General features: G+C 49.8%; 1 protein-coding gene across 1 annotated transcript; it reads left to right on the top strand.

The window, feature by feature from the left end:
• Nucleotides 1-1,279: 1,279 nt before the first annotated feature.
• ptp4a2b (protein tyrosine phosphatase 4A2b) lies at nt 1,280-16,030 on the top strand. Its single transcript, XM_062486609.1, has 7 exons — nt 1,280-1,493; nt 10,499-10,805; nt 11,115-11,223; nt 11,626-11,718; nt 11,818-11,948; nt 14,258-14,332; nt 14,665-16,030. The coding sequence occupies exons 2-7, from the start codon at nt 10,801-10,803 to the stop codon at nt 14,774-14,776; spliced, it is 525 nt and encodes a 174-aa protein (XP_062342593.1). The 5' UTR covers nt 1,280-1,493; nt 10,499-10,800; the 3' UTR covers nt 14,777-16,030.
• Nucleotides 16,031-16,699: the final 669 nt, after the last annotated feature.

The following is a 16,699-nucleotide window of genomic DNA, read 5'->3' as shown; positions in this document are numbered from 1 at the left end:
ATTCCAACTAGATACCTTTCATGTGTTTGCTGTTGCACAGACACTGGTTGCATGACTGAACATTTATATAACTTATTTAAAAGAGAACTCCACACTCCCCCAAACCGACCTGGGAAACCCCAGTCTCTGGTCTCCAAGCAGCTATTAGAGCAGCCTGTTGTGTGTGGGTGTGGACAGGTAGAGAAGGCGGCCAGGCAGAGTATGCGGCTTGAGGGCCTGACCTTCTGGAAGAGAGCTGATTACATTTGTGTTTGGAGATTATGACTCATTAAAGAGCTTAGGGTGAGCTGGAGTCTGTCTCCTAGCACATTTTCCATGACAATAGCTGTCACCGGTGTTTTTTCAGATGGGGGGGGGGGGGGGGGTAAACGTGACAGACTTCTATGAGTTGGGATGGGGGTGTGCGGTAAAAGGGACAGACTATATAAGCGGGAGAGTGTCAAAGAGACACAAAGTAACATTCTGTCAGGATTGCTACTTCAGAACCCGGCGTTGGTTGGGAAACCAGCTTCCTGGTTGTTCTGGATGGACACCTGTCAACAGTAACTAGGTGATCCATTTGACTTGTTGGCGAATGTTTAAAAGGGACAAGCCTCGCAACGGGTGAATGTTCAACCTTTGACGATCCGGCTTCTCTTATCCTGCTGCTAACATCTGCGAACATTCTGCCCATGTCCTCCTCCAGCTCTCCTTGTTATCACCATCTTTCCTATGTTACATTTTGAATGGCATGCTTTGACTTGCAAAGTTGAGGCTTGATTTGAATGGAGGTAAACAAAGAGGTAAACCTGTGTGGGCTCTCGACCAGAGATCGTTTGTGTGGCAGCGAGCTTCCAGAAGCTAGTCTATAACAAAAGCTACTAAAGCTATCTCGTGTTTATCATAATTTTTTTGCCTAGTCTGACACCATAGTGACCTGAACACTGGAATAACATGTTAAGGCTGAATGTCTTCTATTTTTCCTGAACTTAGTTTTCTTTACCTCCCCAACCCCACCCCCATGAGGTCTCCTAATCTTTCGGTTTTCAGAGAGAAGGGGGTCGGCAGAGATGGAGTGCGAGAGACGCACTAGCCCTCGCACGCCCTCCCTTTCGGCACTATCGCGGCCACTTTGATCGTCGTGTTGTTTCAGAGCCGGCAAAAGCCCCTGTGATAAGTGGCCCCTGCCTCGTATAGGGAGGATAGTCTGTAGAGAACACACATGCTTATACCTCTCACCCACACCCCCCCCTGCTTCACCCAGGGAAGGCAGCAGAATAACAGGTTCACGTTTAGTCCCATGGGAACCGGTAGCCATGCAACAGACTTAGGCACCAAGTGTGTAGCATATTTAGGCTAATAAGCTTTGCTAATCAAGGGAAGGTGTTCCTTTTGTTTGGACTGCTAAGGACTGTTATGTTGTCGTCTCCGCTGCGCTGTTGACTGTCTCCATTGGGGCTGTGGTGGTTTGTCGTATCCAGTAGCCTAACCCAGGAAAAATACTGCTGGTCTAGGTGAGGCATGTCTTGTGGTGAACCGGGCAACCCCTTTAGAGTAGGATGCCTGGACGAAGCCTAAGAGTGTGTTTGTTTGTGTGCTTAGGTGTATTTATAGAGCAAAGATCCGTTTCACCTCTTATTTTAAGCTTGTTTAAATACATGCATGTCTGTACAGTAGAGGCAGAGAATTGTTGTTGAACTTGTTGTTGTTTGAACATGGCGTTTCTAAAAGCGTAACATCTGTGTTTGCGTGTGCACTCATGTGTATGTTGGTTTGTGCATACGTGTTGTGGTTGGCCCTTGAGCCGGGTGTTGAATATTGGCCTACTTTGGTGAGTGTTGTCCCAGGTGCTAAGTAGACTAAGTGGTTGTGTTCACTGGGCCTTGCGGTCAACACCCAGGGCTGATTGGCAGGTTTCACCTGGAGAAGAGGGAGAATTTAGGTCCAGTGGTGCCCCAGGCCGTCTCCCTGCCAGAAAAGGTCTTGGGCTCACGGCTATCTTTGGTTATCTTAAGAGTATAAATACAGCGAACTCGAGTGACTATCCCTGTGGTGACACTGTCTGAGCACTGCTCTTCTTCACCACCAGAGATAATTGATGTGAATTAGGCTTAAGACTCGAGACATTCGGTCTGCTGTCTGCCCCACACACAAAGCTGATCTTTAGTCTTGTTAAAAAGCCTTACGTTAAGAAAACGCACTGCGCACTTCTGCTCTGGATCACGGTGTTTGTCTCTCGTGTTTGCACATCGGGCCTATATCTCGACCAGCATGAACATTCTTCCATTGATCCGATCAAACATTTGAAAATGGCTTGAATTCAAATTCAAAACCACGGGGCCGAGCCATCGGTCTGCTTCCCGATCCGCTGAGAGGTGTAGCCTCAAACGCAGGGCAGAGGTGTAGCCTCAAACGCAGGGCAGAGGTGTAGCCTCAAACGCAGGGCAGAGGTGTAGCCTCAAACGCAGGGCAGAGGTGTAGCCTCAAACGCAGGGCAGAGGTGTAGCCTCAAACGCAGGGCAGAGGTGTAGCCTCAAACGCAGGGCAGAGGTGTAGCCTCAAACGCAGGGCAGAGGTGTAGCCTCAAACGCAGGGCAGAGGTGTAGCCTCAAACGCAGGGCAGAGGTGTAGCCTCAAACGCAGGGCAGAGGTGTAGCCTCAAACGCAGGGCAGAGGTGTAGCCTCAAACGCAGAGGGCACTGCTGCTCAGATTCCCCATCACCTCACGTACCCTCTCCAACCCTCCCAGCCAGGCCCGCTCAAACTCCGTCTTCCCAGAAAGCCAGCCTCTCCACAGTAAGGTACACCTGGTTCTCCTTTAGCCATGTTCCTAGAAGCTTCCATCAGCCGTACTTCTCAGAAACTCACTTCCCCCCCCCACCCCCCCATATCGCACCCTCACTGGGATCCAGCCAACAAAGCAACACGCCACCCAACCCTTTCGCGACGGCCGTATCCGCAGAGGGTATCTCTTTCAACCCCTCAGGGACAACTGGGCTCCCTGTCGGCCAATCAGGGGAGTGCTCCCGCCGGGCTGCTGCCGACGCAGCAGGTTAGGTGTGAGGCGAGGAGTGGCTCCCTGTGGTGTGCTGCCCCAACATGCCCGGCCCGGCTCCTAAACCCCGCCCCCTCCTTCCATAACAGACCAGAGACAGGGCTCTGTTGACGGTTGTGAAGGGTTGTTGTGTTTGTCAACCTCGCCCTTTAGCGGGAGAGGTGGGCCGCTCGCGTCCCGTAAACTGTGTTTGCTCCGTCTCCCCTGGCCGCTTGTCAACATGCCCTGTGCTCGGGTCCCTCCGTGCTGGACTCTAACCCGGGATGCGGGCCCTCTTATCTTTTACTAAGTGTCGGTGGAGGGGGAAGAGGGAGGGGGGGGTTCTTTTCTCCTGTCCTCTGACCCAGTTATGGCTGTGTGGTTGGGGTGGTGAGCTGTGTGTGTGCGTAGGTGTGTGACGGTCACCCCCCCCCCCCTCCTCCTCACTCTGTAGTAGGATGAGCCACCCACCATGCATATCACAGCATTGACGTCACAGCAGCTCAACAGCTGGGGCCTGGGGCAGGTGTGCCTCTGCCTTATCTAGGCCTGTTTCTCTTCCACTTTCTCTCACACAATCTCTCTCATTCAGTGTTTTCTTCCCCCCCCCACTTTTTCTTTTTCTCTCACTCTCTCTCTCTCTCCTCGTTGTCCTTGTTCACCCATCTTCCTTTCCCCAACGTGAAAGATTATCTGCAAGGCGTCACGAGTGCCCTTCTACATGGAGAGTTCCGGGAATGTCAGTCGCCATTCATAAAGGCAATTGGATGAAACAAACCTTTCTGTAATGCCCCAGTGAATCCCATGTCCGCTATCAGCCTCTGTTTTGACCAACTCCTACTTCTGAGTTCTGAAAACGCCAGCACTGCACACACTTGGCACACCACTACACAAACATCTCAGCTTAAGGGAGTCTCTCACACCTTGCTGCCACACCAGGGTTGTTGCTGAGTTTTCTCAGACACACAAAGCAAGCCAGGCTGAATGTGAGATCCAGAACAGCGGCAGTAATCTCGAAACATCTAAAGCACAACACACCCGTTTTGTACCCGAAAGAACACAGCGCCTTCCCCGAAAAAGCCCAACCCTCTTCTGAGTTCCACCTGTGCCTTTTCCAGCTTCCCACATTCAGTTCTCAGAAGCAGGTTTCAGCCCTGATTCACAGAAGCTGCCTTTCCCATATGACACCCGTACGAGGATCAGGTCAGCGAAACGTTGGCTGCCGTGTCTATGACTCAACCTCTTATCTATCCAGGTACAGCCCACTCCCCCCCCCCCCCTCTGTCTCTTTGTCTCCTCTCGTTCGCGCCCTGTCTGGTTGGAACAGCTCGCGGCTAACCCTTTGTTGTTTGTGCGCAGAGGAGAGAATGCTGGCTGCCATAGGCCTGGCTACTCTGTCCCCTCCTCACGTTTACATCATGTCTGTTATGATTGAGACCGGGCTTGCCCTTGCCCTCTTCCTGCTGGGCAGTGGGGCCAGTGCTATCCCCATCACACTGTGTGTGAGGGGGGGGGGGATTCAGGATTCAGTAGAGGGCAGGGTAAGGGCGTGAGTTAACAAAGCACAACAACGTCTCCTGCTGTGATACTGTCATTGTCCTTTTAGCCCAGTGACTCAAACCAGAACAGGACTCCCTGCCTGCCCTAGTCGCCAGGCCAGGCCAGACACTCCCTCTCCCCCCTGGCACAGCTGTGAAGCAGCAGGACCCTGCTGTAGACGCGCTCCTTCCATCCCTCCATGCTGCCTTCCCCATCACCCATCATGACACCTCCACCCAACATGGGTCGTAGAGGACGACGCCGGCTGAAGTTCACCCTGGGCTTTTACCCATGACTGACTTTCTGTCCCACTTGACTAAACATTCAGCTCTTAGTTTTTCCTGTACAGGAAAAACAGCTTCCAGTGCCAGATCATTTGTGTTTTACTTGCTGTTGTGGCCCTGAGGCTCCTAGTCGGTACAACATGAATCTTGTCCTGAGTCTTCCGCTTCATGCACAGAGATTCAGCCAAACAGCCATGCCAGAGACCCCGTCCTGGCGGTCTGGACCCGGGTTCTGGTCGCTCCGTGTCCACGCTACCCGCTCAGCTGGATTTTGACTCCAGATCTGCGGGATCTGAGAACAGGGGATTACAGCCCTGTGCCGGTTCTATCGGCTATTCACAATCCCACTAATCCCCCCCCTCCCCTCCATGTTTCACACAGTGTTCAAGGATGTCAACATGAGCAGGGTGGGCGAGTGGGTGGAGGGAAGCTTCTCTCGGGTGGCCCATACGTCAGGCTTTATTCTCCTCAGGGAAGTCGTTTGACGCGTGGGTTCTGATTTGAATCGTCGCTGCGCTCCCCCTCTACCTCGCCCTCTAGAACAGCTTTCTTACGTTGTCCATCAATTACATTTACATTTAGTCATTTAGCAGACGCTCTTATCCAGAGCGACTTACAGTAAGTACAGGGACATTCCCCCGAGGCAAGTAGGGTGAAGTGCCTTGCCCAAGGACACAACATAATTTGGCACAGCCGGGAATCGAACTGGCAACCTTCTGATTACTAGCCCAACTCCCTAACCGCTCAGCCACCTGACTCCCGACTCCCAATTAGCGTCAACAATTGTTGGCGTGCGTGCGGTTTCAGTTCTCGGTTCTCCTGAAAGCTCCCGGCTGGCGTCGTGCCAGTCCTGATAGTGCTCGCCTGGTAGCTCCCATGTGGAACATGCAAATCAGGTTCCCTCCGGCCAGTTCCAGATCAATCATTAGGAAATCGGAGGCCGCCTTTTGTTTGTACAACTCGGCTCGTTCTACAGCCGAGGGTTTTTAACTCTGCGCTTTCAGGAGAAATGCGAGCATCTGACGATGCCGTTTTTACAGGGTTCACAAAAGCCTTTTTGTTCTTCTTACATTTACATTTAGTCATTTAGCAGACGCTCTTATCCAGAGCGACTTACAGTAAGTACAGGGACATTCCCCCCGAGGCAAGTAGGGTGAACTGCCTTGCCCAAGGACACAACGTCATTTTGCACGGCCGGGAATCGAATCGGCAACCTTCTGATTAATAGCCGATTCCCTAACCGCTCAGCCATCTGACTCTTCTTGTATGACTTGTTTTGGTACTTTTGTTCTCTCTGTTGTAAGATAGCAGGGCTCATTATCACTCCGGACACTAGTGCTCTTGACTTCTCTCCCCTTTCTTACCCCCCTCCCACACACACACCCACACACTCTGTCAATGTGTAGGAGATTGCGCTGGGAGGCCAGATGATTGGGGCTGGTGTCTCCTATCAGCTCTCACGCTCTCCCTATCACATTAGCCCACCAGGATATCATGTGACAGGGAGCAGGGCACCAGGGGATAGTTCCCCCTTACCTTTCTCCCACTCTCCTACGGACAATTAAGGGGCCCAGCATGCAACTGGAGTCGTCGTTTCTCAGCACCGGCTCGATCGTGTGCATCTTAAAACTGCTTTTGGTTTGTTCCGGTTAGTGTCGTCCCATCATCTGGTCGATTCTTGCTTGCTATACGTAGACCATTGGGAACATGGCTGCAAATTAGAGGATAAAAAAATAAATAATAAAAAGCACAGTTGTAAGTAGTGTTGCTTTCGTCAACGAAAATTATGACTAAATATCGTCGTCAACGAACCTTTATCAAGTGACGAAAACGAGACGAGACGCAACGTAAATGCTGGTCATGTGACGATGACTATAATTAAATGTGTAATGCAATATCGTTGACGAATAAAAACGAGACGAAATGTAGTTTACAAAATAAAAACGAGACGAAATGTTATAACGTTATTTCATCTCGTTTAGTCGCGTTATTATTATTATTAGCTAACTCATGAGGCTGTGCTTAATGTGTCTCATTTTAACGTTAGCTTTAGACGTTTTAGACGTTAGCTACTGAGCTGAAACCGACAGTCTGAGACAAACGTGTGTGACTAGCGTATGTGTGTTTGTTTGTGTGAGAGTGTAAAGTGGGTTACCATGTGTGACTAGTGTGTGTACTGTGTGTGTGCGTGTGTATTTGTATGAGACAGTGTAAAGTGGGTTCTTAGTTCCTACCTGACTGATTGCATGTGTACTAAGCATCCCTTGTTGGCCAAATACTGTAGCTAGCTAGTTTTGTCATTCACATAGCAATCACTCTGAACTGAATTTGGCATCAACAACATGACTTTGAATACCTTATTCTATCTAGACCAATACATTAAACAAATGGTTTTGGCATTAACATGCCTCCTGAGACTACTTATGTTTTTTGATTAAAAAGAGACTAAAATACAATTTTCATTGACTTAAACTAGACTAAATGTCATCAGTTTTCGTCGACTAAAACTAGACGAAAATAGTCATGGATAAGTCTGACTAAAATAAGACTAAAATGATCAGACTTTTAGTCGACTAAAACTTGACTAGACTAAAAAGAGTATGATTGTGACTAAAACTAATAACTAAAATGAGAGACTAAAACTAAACTTAACCCTTGTGCTGCTTTCGGGTCACATGACCCAAAGGTTCATAACGAACCATCGTTGTGTTTACCCAATACAAAAACAAATAAAAATGATTTTCTTTTAACCTTCGCAATGTGGGGGGTCTGAGACAGCCCAACGGTTAAAAGAAAATGCTTCACTTTGTTTTTGTATGCGGTAAAGTTGTTCGCAATACGACGGTGGGTCAGAATGACTGATGGGTCAGAATGACCCGAAGATAACACAAGGGTTAAAAAAAGGCCTCCAAAAACAACACTAGTTGTAAGTCAAGTTTGACGGGGGGGGGGGGGGGGGGGGCTTGCAGCAAAGGCCGGATTTGCTCCCAGGCCCATTTGGTAAGGCCTACGTGGTACACACTTATCCAGTGAACTACTGGAGTACTAAAGAGCAGTTTACTTCCAGGCTACTCTGGGAACAGAGTAAGCTTACACAGGCACTGGCTTTTGTGAGTGACGGGTAAATATCACCCACACTGGGAGTTTGACAGCCTACTTAAAGACACCGATGGTATAGTGACTTTCACACCACAAGTGTTAGTTGCATTTCCCGTGTGGTTATTCATACTGTTTGCCTGACAAAACCGATCGTGTGTGTGTGTGTGTGTGTGTGTGTGTGTGTGTGTGTGTGTGGTTTGCTCAAGCCGCCGCCATCTGCAAAGAGTTGTTTTGCAGAACCACTGTGCAAATTCTGGGTCATTTGCATGATTTCCTGACACAGGGGAAGCTGAATCGCTGCCCTGGTGTAACAAGTGCATCAGCCAGCTGATCTTCTGACAGCTTGGCTGGCTGACTGACAGCTTTTTTGACAAGACAATGTCACTAGGCTGAAACCACCCACCCCCTGGGGTACGTCTCAATTCTCCCAAAGCCCCCTCTCATACCCTATTCTAATCAACAAGCTGTGTAGTCCATAGACGCCTTGGTCAACGGAGCGTTGCGTTTTTGTTTACACACAAACAATCCTTTTCCTAGAAAAAGGAAACGAGGGAAGGAGGCAGCTTTTTGACACTCGGAACACAGAACCTCAGAACACAGAACCTCAGAAGGAATCGACCAAGGCGTGCGCATGCTGCTCAGAGCCTGTGTGCTGACCGCATGGAATAGGACGCTAATGCTGCTCAGCGGCCAATAATTAAGATGTTGCTGATGGCAAAAAGCTAATCTGATATCAGCGTGAGAGAACGGGGTGCTGCTGATCTGTGGGGGAAGGGTCTTATCTCACGCTCAGCCCGGAGTTGGCGCTCACTGACACATCTAGTTTCACTACCCTGTACTCGTCACATCTAAGGTTGCGGCTCGCTTTGAAACGGCTCACGGATCTCCTTTCATCGCAGCCGTAGTCGTGTCGAACTACAAGAAGTAGGCCGTCGCGCCGCTCTCGCTCGGACCTGCTGTTGTCCAGTAATGTCTGCCTCCTGTGTCCCGGGGGGAGGGGGGAGGGGGGAGGGGGGGAGGGGGGGAGGGACTCCACGGCCCCCTTTTATCCTCCCATCTCTCCAGTGAGAGGCCTGGTGCTCTCACCTCAGTGAAATCACCTGTAAATACCTGCCGTTGACAACCCATCTCCATCTCCCTATTCTGGGGAATTTGAAGCTGATGACAAGGATCTTCTGATGTCGTCTTTCTCTGCCCCCCTCCCCTTTCTTCTGCTCGCACTGTCTTGCCCATCATAATGCCAGGTATTGTCGGGAGGGATAGAGGGGCCGGTCAGAGGTAATAATTAAAGGCGTCTGGGAAGATCTCTGGCCTCTGTAGAGCTGCTGTCTCTTTTGTAGGCAGGTGCTGGCACAGAAGAACAGAACAGGGGGGAAGGGTGGGGCCCTGGAAGAGAGCGACTGGGCTGGAAGGAGGGGATGAGACCAGGCTGATTTGCGAGGAGCCGAAGCTGAAAGGGGGGAACGAGGGCTCAGGAAGGGACTGGGGACGGGAGAGAGGGAGGGAGGGACTGGGGACGGGAGAGACGGAGGGAGGGACTGGGGACGGGAGAGACGGAGGGAGGGACTGGGGACGGGAGAGAGGGAGGGACTGGGGACGGGAGAGAGGGAGGGACTGGGGACGGGAGAGAGGGAGGGACTGGGGACGGGAGAGAGGGAGGGACTGGGGACGGGAGGGAGGGACTGGGGACAGGTGACAGGTGCTGGAGGGAGGGACTGGGGACAGGTGCTGGAGGGAGGGACTCATAGGGAAGCCCTGTTTGTGATTCACCTGCCCACGTTAGTGTGTGTGTGTGGACAAAGTGCTACTGACGTGTCAGCCCAAAGATTGGGATGAATAAGGAAGGGGAGAAGGAGAGGCCGTCTCAGGGAGGTGGAAGGGGGGAGCGTGGGACTGTGAAACAGTCTGACCGTTTGAAGCCTTGCCCACCAGTAATCCTCACCTTGTGACTGGCTCTGACACTGTGCTGAAGTACAAGCTTGTTCCTCCCTCCCCCTTTTTTGTCCCTCTCTCTCGGCCCCTTTCTCTCGACACCACATGCGTGCGTCAGCCCAGCAATGCCTCCCTCCTTGCTGTGTGGAGGCTCACTGCAGGAGCCGGTTTGTGCCAGCTGAGATCAGACGCTCCAGGTCTTGACACAGGGAGACTGACCGGGCCGCCTTAGTTGTGTAGGGGATAGACGTGAAGATATCCTACCAAGGTGCTCTTCTTCTGAAGCCCAGACACCCGGCTGTCACGTGACATGTCTGCTTCGGCCTGTGGGCGTTGCCATGTTTTTCCTCTAGTATTGTGGGTACTTGGTTTCACCTCCCTGTCACTCACACACCATGAGAGAGAGAGTAGACATGGTGACCCCAACTGTTACAACCAAGGCTTCATGTGTGTTTTGATTCTGTGTTTATTATGCTCAACAGACTAGTGCATATCTTATGCAGCTTTTGTTTAGCCTTGACATGTATATTTGTTTAATTCACACCCAATATTCCAAAAGATTAGATTTGCATGAGTTAATAACATCTTTTTTTTGTTGTCTCCCTTTTCCCCCTCTGTCTCTCTCCCTCAGTGTTTCTGTGTCGATTTGGGCCGTACATATATGGCGAATGTGAGTGTGAGTGGAGACTTCTGCCAGGCACAGCACCTCTCCTTCGTGGACAAGTGAATCGGCCGCCCCCCTCGGGACTACGCTACCCAGAAGCCCCCCTGACTGCCAGCACACTGGGAACCCCTGTCTCTTCTCACGGCCATCTGGGATACCGCGTAGTCCTAGGCCAGATCGCCCAGCTCTGTCCCAGCCAATAAGGAATCGCCCTTCTCTTCCCTTCTCATCTTTCTCTTCGAATAGCCAATCACAAACAGCTCTCCTGAATGGGGTAAACTGATTGGATGACTCTTGGATAGTCTCCCCTTTTTTATTTTTTTATTTTAAAGTTTAATTTTTACCCTTTTTTTGACATCCCTGAAGTACTGTGGACTAGTTCATCCTTTTTTGGTTTCCACTATTTTGTACCCATCCTGTAGAAACTGTTGTCATCCCTCCCTCCCCACCTGTTTTGTTGTTTTTAATTTATTACATTTTTTTATCGTACAGAAACGTACTAGAAGTCCTTGCTGACATCTGAGCCAAAAGTCACATTTTTTTTGTAATAGAAATAAGTATTTTTATTTTAATTTTCTTAAAGCCGTCTCGCCAACATGAACCGCCCCGCTGCAGTCGAGATTTCCTACGAGTGCATGAGGTTCCTCATCACCCACAACCCAACAAATGCCACGCTCAACAAGTTCACAGAGGTGATCCCCTGTTTACGACTGTGTCTGTGGATTACTGTAAACACTTAGAGCAAGTTAGAGCAAGTTTATGAATGCATGGATTGACAGTTTGTCTTTCCTCTCTCTCACTCTCTTCCTCTCACTTTCTCTCTCTCGCTCACTCTCTGCCTCACTATCTCACTCTCTTTCTCTCACTCTGCCTCTCTCTCTCTTCCTCTCACCCTTTCTCTCACCCTCTCGCTTTCTCTCCCTCACTCTCTCTCACCCTCTGCCTCACTCTCTCATTCTGCCTCTATTTTTCTCACTCTCAATCTCTCTCTCTCTCACTCACTCACTCACTCTCACACACACACACACTGCCTCACTCTCACTCTGCCTCTCTTTTTCTCTCTCTCAATCTCTCTCTCTCTTTCTGTCTCTCAGGAACTGAAGAAGTGTGAGGTGAACACTTTGGTGCGGGTGTGTGACGCCACCTATGATAAGGCCCCTGTGGAGAAGGAAGGGATCCAGGTCCTGGTGCGTACACACACACACGCACCATTATCTCAGTCAGCACCACTCCACCAGGAAGCGGGCTCCTACGTATTTCGCCACTGATCCGCTTTGTCTCCGTAGGATTGGCCCTTTGACGATGGCGCCCCGCCCCCTACCCAGATTGTGGACGATTGGCTCAACCTGCTAAAGACCAAGTTCCGTGAAGAGCCAGGCTGCTGCATCGCTGTACACTGTGTGGCAGGGCTGGGCCGGTGAGTATCTCCTAGCGGTGGCTCAAGCTAGCGGTAGCTCTAGCTAGCGGTAGCTCTAGCTAGCTGTAGCTCTAGCTAGCGGTGGCTCCAGCTCGCGGTGGCTCCAGCTCGCGGTGGCTCCAGCTCGCGGTGGCTCCAGCTCGCGGTGGCTCCAGCTCGCGGTGGCTCCAGCTCGCGGTGGCTCCAGCTAGCGGGTGGCTCCAGCTAGCGGGTGGCTCCAGCTAGCGGGTGGCTCCAGCTAGCGGGTGGCTCCAGCTAGCGGGTGGCTCCAGCTAGCGGTGGCTCCAGCTAGCGGTGGCTCCAGCTCGCGGTGGCTCCAGCTAGCGGGTGGCTCCAGCTAGCGGGTGGCTCCAGCTAGCGGTGGCTCCAGCTAGCGGTGGCTCCAGCTAGCGGTGGCTCCAGCTGCACAGCTGCGGTGTCTCGCACCTCCTATCCAATTAGCCGCTGGGTAGTGTTAGCCAGGTCCCTAGGGTGAGTTCAAGACAGAGGCTCTTTTTTGCCAGGGGCTTGTGTGGTTCCCAGTGGCATTTATTGTAAACACAGTCCACTCTTTCCCTTTTCTTCCTGTTAGCATCAGCTAGTTAGCGTTAGACTGGCTCTTGTGTGCAGTGCCCGGTTTCATTTCCCCGCCTTCAATCCGACCCCCCTGGGAGGACGAGAAACCCTCCAGGTGGTCTTCATGTCCATCATCCACTCAGAGGCAGGATCTCCATGACTTGTCCTGGTCCTCTAACACAGCGATTGTGTTACACAGCTTAAACAGCCAGTCTTTTCTGTCTCTCTCTCTCTCTCTCTCTCTCTCTCTCTCTCTCTCTCTCTCTCTCTCTCTCTCTCTCTCTCTCTCTCTCTCTCTCTCTCTCTCTCTCTCTCTCTCTCTCTCTCTCTCTCTCTCTCTCTCTCTCGGAGCATCGATCGGCAGGCTCATGTCTCGTCCTCTTCAGTGAGGTGATGCCCACACAGTCTCTCCCCGGTCAATGTTTTTATTTTAACCCCCCCCATTAGAGCCAGTGATTTATCCCCGCTCTCCTGTGCTTGACCGCCCGCTCCGTCAGTGGCTCTGCAAAAAGGGCCCATCAGCTGGTTCAGCCATGCATCAGTGAAGCTATCCAGTCTCTCTGGTAAGCTTGTGATTCAGGTGGAAGCACCAGGTGTTCAGTCACCAGGGAGATGGCCTGATCCTGGCTGATGGATGCATGCGGTAGGCCCCTGTCCGGTTTATTATGTTTCAGATGACGTCCCTGTGTTAATGGTACGAGCTCTTACACAGTGAGCGACTGGGAGCTACTATTTTGAGACAAAAGATGATGTGATATCTATAATAATAAATAAAAAAACTGTACAAAAGTAGGTATTTGACTGTGCGACTGAAAGTTATTTTGAAGGCTTTTGAACTATTGGCTGACAAGTCATTTTGACACGCTCGCTCTATTTCATCAAACAACAAGCTTGTGTAGGTTGCCAATCACACTCAAGTGCAGAATTGCTCGTGCCCATACAGGAACGCTCCAACGCTTCAGTTTTCCGGATCGCGGAAATCACAGGGTGCCAATGCAGTCGCATTCCGGGGTAAACAATCGCACGCACACCCACGAGCTAACGCATTCCAAGAAACTTTTTTATATTTTTTTTGCATTTCAAAGAAACCGCCCAGCTACCTAAATAGTGTGGTAGTTAGACCAGAGTGTGTGTGTGTGTGAGAACCCACACAGAGGAATGCTCCTTCAGCAAGGGAGGTTGACGCGCTGGGCTGGCTGACAATTAAATCGTTTTGCTGCGTTTTGTTTTATTATTCCCCCCCCCCCCCCCCCCGTTTTCCTGGTGAGAAGGTTGTCTTACAGTGTCCTACTTATCACACAACGTGTGTGAGGGAGAGAGGGGCCAGGGTGTGAACTTGACGTCCCAGTGGGCAGCAGTTGAACCCAGGGACCCCTGCAGGTTTCCCAGGCCCGTTTCCCAGGGTTACACCTCCCGCCCTCAGAACCGTGAAACCATGTGAACGCTGGTATTCAACTATTCTCTCTCTTTCTCTCTCCTCCTTCACTCTCTTTTAATTTCTCTCCCTTCGTGTCTTCTCCCCCCCCCGTCCACTCTCTTTCTCTCTCTTTCTCTCTCCTCCTTCACTCTCTTTTAATTTCTCTCCCTTCGTGTCTTCTCCCCCCCCCCCCGTTCACTCTCTTTCTCTCTTTCTCTCTCCTCCTTCACTCTCTTTTACTTTCTCTCCCTTCGTGTCTTCTCTCCACCCCCCCCCGTCCACTCTCTTTCTCTCTCCTCCTTCACTCTCTTGGTCTCTCCATCTCTTGCTGTGTCAGAGCTCCAGTCCTGGTGGCCTTAGCGTTGATCGAGACTGGGATGAAGTATGAGGACGCAGTGCAGTTCATAAGACAGTGAGTACCTCTTCTCTATCAACCCAGTCCATTGTTGCGTTCAGTTGGACAACTTTTTCGAATATACTTCTGCCAGTTTTCACTGTGCTTCCGTAAAATGACTTCCCTTAAAGTGAACTGACGAGAGCGTTTGATTGTACCGTTTAGATTTGTCCTGAATCGCTCATGACTTTAGGAGATTGTTTCATCCCTTCGTTTCTAACCTACGATCCGTCTCTCTCTCTCTCGCCCTCTATCTATCCCTCTCTTTCTTCCTCTCTCTCTTCCTCTCATTCTCTCGCACTCTCTCGTCCTCTCTTTCTTCCTCTCTCTCTCTCTCTCTCGCCCGTCAGGAAAAGACGTGGAGCGTTCAATTCCAAACAGCTTCTTTACCTCGAGAAATACAGACCCAAGATGCGTCTGCGCTTCAAGGATGCCAACGTCCACAACTGCTGTGTGCAGTAGGCTGTCTGTCTGTCTGCATCCCTCCGTGTGCAACTGGTGGGAAAACTATTCCAACAAGGAGAGATAAAAAGAGAAAGCTATCAGTAATTATTGTGATGATTTAACACACAGTCATGGCTAATTGATCACAGAATGAGTGAATACAGATGTAGAGATCCACCAGCCGTACCAATGAATAAGGTCAAAGCACACTGATGGGTGACACCCCCCCCCTCCCCTCCCGGTTACTAGTGTCCAATCATGGTCCAGAATTTGTTCAACTCAAGTCCATTCAGATTTTTCCATTTTAAATTATGGTTAACTTTTTATTTGTATTTTTTACACACAAGGAAGTTGTAATATGATGATGACAACAACAACAAAACAAATGACATTAATATTGTTGATTTGTATTTTATCCTTTAAATATTGATATTATGATGTTTGGCGCAGGCTAATGTATCTCACAAGATATGTTTTAAAACCCTTCAGCGCATCACAATACTATTCCATGTTTAAAAAACTAAAAATCTGTTCTGGTATTGAGACATTTTTCACAGCGTAAAATCTCCAAAAAGTTCCACTGAAAATGCATTTCTCTCATGCTTTTTCTCTCCTCCTTCACTCGCTTGAAGTCACTTTTAATTTAGGGATTGGCTGGGTTTTAAATGTCTGCTATATTTATTCTCTAGCTATGATTAGTGTGGCAGTCTAGAGTTGGGCAGGGGCAAGGACACTGTAATCCTTTTTTCTAGAGCCATGTTGTTTCACTTTCTGTTTTTTGAAATCTCGCGGGAGTGCAATATTCAATCCACCTCAGAAATGCCCCCAAAACCCTGTGACCGTCCTACACACACACACACACACACACAGACACATCTGGACACGCACACACAAACACACACTCACAAACACACATGCGCGCGCGCGCACACACAAGCAAGCAGGCAGTTATTAGACAGGAAGACCCTTGGCTAGTCTGACTGCGGGTACGTGTCCATTCACTAAGGCTGCTTACTCCTCTTTCTGGGTTTACAATAGGACTACCTTACACGCCGCACACTGTATGACACACACACACACACACATGCAGGCAGACAAACGCACACACACACACCATACAACCCAACTGTTAATCCCTACTCTCACTCTGAAGGAAAAGAGGTGGAAAAGAAAGAAAATGGTCAGTTTTTTATCATTGTACCCATTTTAAAGACATCCCCAATTCCTATTGGTTTTAAAAGATAAATAAAATAAAATTGAAATAAGATGAAACTTGTCTGTATTGAGTTTCAGCTGCCGCAGCGATCTCAAGTATGGTGTTTTCAACCTGCCACTGCTTTTGTTTTCATCCTCAGAGGGCCATATGGTTGGATAACAAATTATTACAATTGCCATGTGTATGTAGTTTACATTTAGTCATTTAGCAGACGCTCTTATCCAGAGCAACTTACAGTAAGTACAGGGACATTCCCCCGAGGCAAGTAGGGCGAAGAGCCTTGCCCAAGGACACAACGTCATTTGGCACGGCTGGGAATCGAACTAGCAAAATGGTCAGTTTTTTTTATCAGATTACTAGCCCGACTCCCTCACTGCTCAGCCATCTGACTCCCTGTCCCTAGTTGTGTTTGTATTGTACTAGTACAATATGTATTAGGGTTAGGACCATGGGTTTTAGAAACGGAAGTGAAGGATTGCATGTTATGAATGGCATCTGTGCCTGTCTTTGTCCTCGGTATGAATGGCATCTGTGCGTTAAAGAGGTGTGGTTCAGAGGTGTGGATGGGATGTAGACCTACGTCTCAGCGTAGCAACATTTCACAACAGCTTCACATTCTGTTTGACTAGTGTCTGAATCTGGAGAGGACAGTGCGCCCTGCCGCCCTCTGGTGTATTCATTTACATTTAGTCATTTAGCAGACGCTCTTATCCAGAGCGACTTAC

This window comes from Osmerus eperlanus, chromosome 20, assembly GCF_963692335.1.
Source record: "Osmerus eperlanus chromosome 20, fOsmEpe2.1, whole genome shotgun sequence".
Lineage (NCBI taxonomy): Eukaryota > Metazoa > Chordata > Actinopteri > Osmeriformes > Osmeridae > Osmerus > Osmerus eperlanus.
Note: the sequence above shows the minus strand (reverse complement) of the source record. Positions and strands in the feature narration are given on the sequence as shown.

Bases quoted from the DNA above. Each gene is read 5' to 3' on its own strand.
- ptp4a2b (XM_062486609.1), top strand. The intron at 11,224-11,625 runs GTGATCCCCTGT...TCTGTCTCTCAG, and splicing joins CGCTCAACAAGTTCACAGAG to GAACTGAAGAAGTGTGAGGT. The intron at 14,333-14,664 runs GTGAGTACCTCT...CTCGCCCGTCAG, and splicing joins GCAGTGCAGTTCATAAGACA to GAAAAGACGTGGAGCGTTCA.